The following is a 3,376-nucleotide window of genomic DNA, read 5'->3' on the forward strand; positions in this document are numbered from 1 at the left end:
GTTGTGAATTTGGGAAGAAATGTGTCAAGTTTGATTAAGAAGCATATTGAAATACCGCGAAAATGCAAGGATCCAGGTATGTTTTCTGTTCCATGTGTTATTGGAAATTCAAAGTTTGACAATGCCATGCTAGATTTAGGGGCTTCCATAAATGTAATGCCTTTATCAGTGTTTACTTCTCTATCTTTGGGACCTCTTAAGACTACTGGTGTGGTCATTAAACTGGCCAACCGTAGCACAGTTAACCCTGCAGGTGTGCTTGAGGACGTCCTTGTCCGAGTAGACAAGTTAATTTTTCCTGCAGATTTTTATATCTTGGACATGAAGGATGATGAAGGAATTAGTCTAACAACTATTATCTTGGGAAGACCTTTCATGATGACAACACGAACCAAGATAGATGTGCATGTAGGATCATTGACAATGGAGATAGGAGATGAGAAGGTGCGGTTCAACGTGTTGGAAGTTGGGAAGCACCAAATTAAAGATCATTCTTTGTTTTGTATTGATTTATCAAGTGATGTTGTAAACAATTTTTCTTTAACTAGTTATCATTAGCAATTCTCTCTCTCCCAAAGAAGAAGAAAAGTTGGTTGAGATACTAAAAGCCAACAAAGGAGCTATTGGATGGTCAATCTCAGATCTCAAAGGCATAAGTCTAACTTATTACATGCACAAAATATTTATGAAAGATGATTACAAACTAGTTGCTCAACCATAGAGAAGGTTAAATCCAGTGATGAAGGAGGAGGTGAGAAAAGAAGTGCTAAAGTTACTTGAGGCTGATATTATTTATCCTATTTCTGACAGCGCATGGGTAAGTCTAGTACAGGTTACCAAAGAAAGGTGGGATGACTATTATTTATAATGATAAAAATGAGCTCATACCTACAAGGATTGTTACTGGATGGAGGATGTGTATTGACTATAGGAAGTTGAACAATACTACAAGGAAGAATCATTTTCCCCTTCATTTCATGGATCAGATGTTGGAGAGATTGGTAGGTTAGGCTTTCTATTGCTTTCTGGACGGATATTCTGGATATTATCAAACAGTGGTCGATCCAAAGGACCAAAAGAAGACAACCTCTACTTGCTTGTTTGGAGTTTTTGCTTACAGAAAAATGTTGTTTAGGTTATTTAATGCTGCAGCTACTTTTTAGAGGTGTATGCAGACAATCTTTGCAGACTTAATAGAAAAATACATTGAAGTCTTTATGGCTGATTTTTCAATGTTTGGCAGTTCCTTTCATGAGTGTTTGTCTAACCTGAATGTTGTACTTAAAAGATGCACCCAATCGAATCTTGTTCTAAATTGGGAAAAATGTCACTTTATGGTAACGAAAGGGATTTTTTTGGGTCATAAAATTTCTTCCAGGGGAATTAAGGTTGATAGAGCCAAAGTGGAAGTCATTGAAAAACTCCCACCACCAACCAATGTGAAGGGAATGAGAAGCTTTTTGGGTCATGCTGGTTTTTATAGAAGATTCATCAAAGACTTTTCAAAGATTGCCAAGCCCCTAAGTAGCCTCCTTGTTAAGGATGCACCATTTGTGATGGATGATGATTGCCTTAAGGCGTTTGATGTTTTGAAGAAAAAATTGATTTCTGCTCCAGTAATTATAGCTCCTGATTGGAATCAAGATTTTGAGCTGATGTGTGATGCCAGTAATTATGTCATAGGTGTTGTTCTTGGCCAGAGAAGAGAGAAGGTATTTCACAATATTTATTATGCAAGCAAGGTTTTGAATGAAGCTCAATTGAATTATGAACTACAGAGAAAGAATTTCTTGCTATTGTGTATGCGTTGCAGAAATTTAGACCTTATCTCATTGGGTTTAAGGTGATTATCTACACTGACCATGCAACTATAAAGTACTTGCTAACCAAGCCGGATTCCAAGCCGCGATTGATTAGATGGGTACTTTTGTTACAAGAATTTGATGTGGAAATCCACGACAAGAAAGGGAAGTGAAAATGTAATTGCTGATCACTTATCCCGGTTGATTAACAGTGAAGTCACAAGCAAGGAAGCATAAATTTGGGAGTCTTTCTCAGATGAAACACTCATGTATATCCAACAAAGGCCATGGTTTGCTGATATGGCTAATTTCAAAACTGTAGGAGTAATCCCAGAAGATCTCAATTGGCAACAAAGAAATTTCTTTTTGGATGATGCCAAACAATTCATTTGGGATGATCCTTACTTGTTCAAAATTGAAGCAGATAACCTTCTGAGGCGCTATGTGACTAAGGAGCTATGTGACTAAGGAAGAAGTGGAAGGAATTTTGTGGCATTGTCATGACTCACCCTATAGGGGGCATTTTAGTGGCGAGAGAATAGCTGCAAAAGTGTTACAATCAGGATTTTATTGGCCTACTCTGTTTAAAGATGCTCATAATCATGCCAGGAACTATGATAAGTGTCAAAGGACGAGTACTATTTCTAGACGTCATGAAATGCCATTACAAGGCATATTAGAGGTTGAAGTTTTTGATTGTTGGGACCATCTTTCAATAATGAATACATACTAGTGGTAGTGGATTATGTGAGTAAATGGGTTGAAGCTCTGGTCTGTCCCAAGAATGATTCTAGCACTGTTATTAAATTTCTGAAAAGACAAATTTTCTCCCGGTTTGGAACCCCAGAGTACTCATTAGTGATGGAGGATCTCATTTTTGCAATTTTCAGCTTGCAAAGGTACTCAAGCACTATGGTGTGAGACACAAGGTAGCTACACCTTATCATCCACAGACAAATGGGCAAGTTGAGGTTTCCAATAGGGAGATAAAGAGGATTCTAGAAAAGACAATTGTTTTATCAAGAAAGGATTGGTCTCAAAAGTTAGATGATGCTCTTTAGGCATATCGAACCGCAATGAAGACAGTGATTGGATTATCTCCTTTCCAAATGGTCTATGGAAAGGCATGTCACCTTTCGGTGGAGATGGAACATTGAGCTCTGTGGGCCTTAAAATTCTTGAATTATGATCTTTGTGACACTGCAAAAAAGAGGAGAAGGAAAATTATTGAGCTTGAGGAGATGCAGCTACATGCCTATGATTCTTCCAAGAATTACAAAGAAAAGGTGAAATTTTATCATGACAGGAAGCTGATAAAAAAGGTCATTAATCCAGGACAACGAGTGCTGCTGTTTAATTCACGACTAAAACTTTTCCCTGGAAAGTTGAAGTCCAAGTGGTCTGCTCCATTTATGGTCAAGAATGTACTTCCACATGGAGTAGTTGAGTTGACAGATCCATCCTCTAAAGACCCACAAAGAAGTTGGATGGTCAATGGACAACGTCTCAAGCATTATTTAGGTGGTGAGGTGCAATGCCTTTCCACAGTCATGGAGTTGGTTGATCCAAATTGA

General features: G+C 38.0%; 1 protein-coding gene across 1 annotated transcript; it reads left to right on the forward strand.

Moving 5' to 3' along the window:
• Positions 1–2,878: 2,878 nt before the first annotated feature.
• LOC148195716 (uncharacterized) lies at positions 2,879–3,376 on the forward strand. The gene is made up of 2 exons (XM_088095269.1): positions 2,879–2,926; positions 3,014–3,376. Exons 1-2 carry the CDS (start codon positions 2,879–2,881, stop codon positions 3,374–3,376), a joined length of 411 nt encoding a protein of 136 aa, XP_087951395.1.

This window comes from Vigna umbellata, chromosome 7, assembly GCF_029865625.1.
Source record: "Vigna umbellata cultivar VRB3 chromosome 7, Vumbellata_1.0, whole genome shotgun sequence".
NCBI lineage: Eukaryota > Viridiplantae > Streptophyta > Magnoliopsida > Fabales > Fabaceae > Vigna > Vigna umbellata.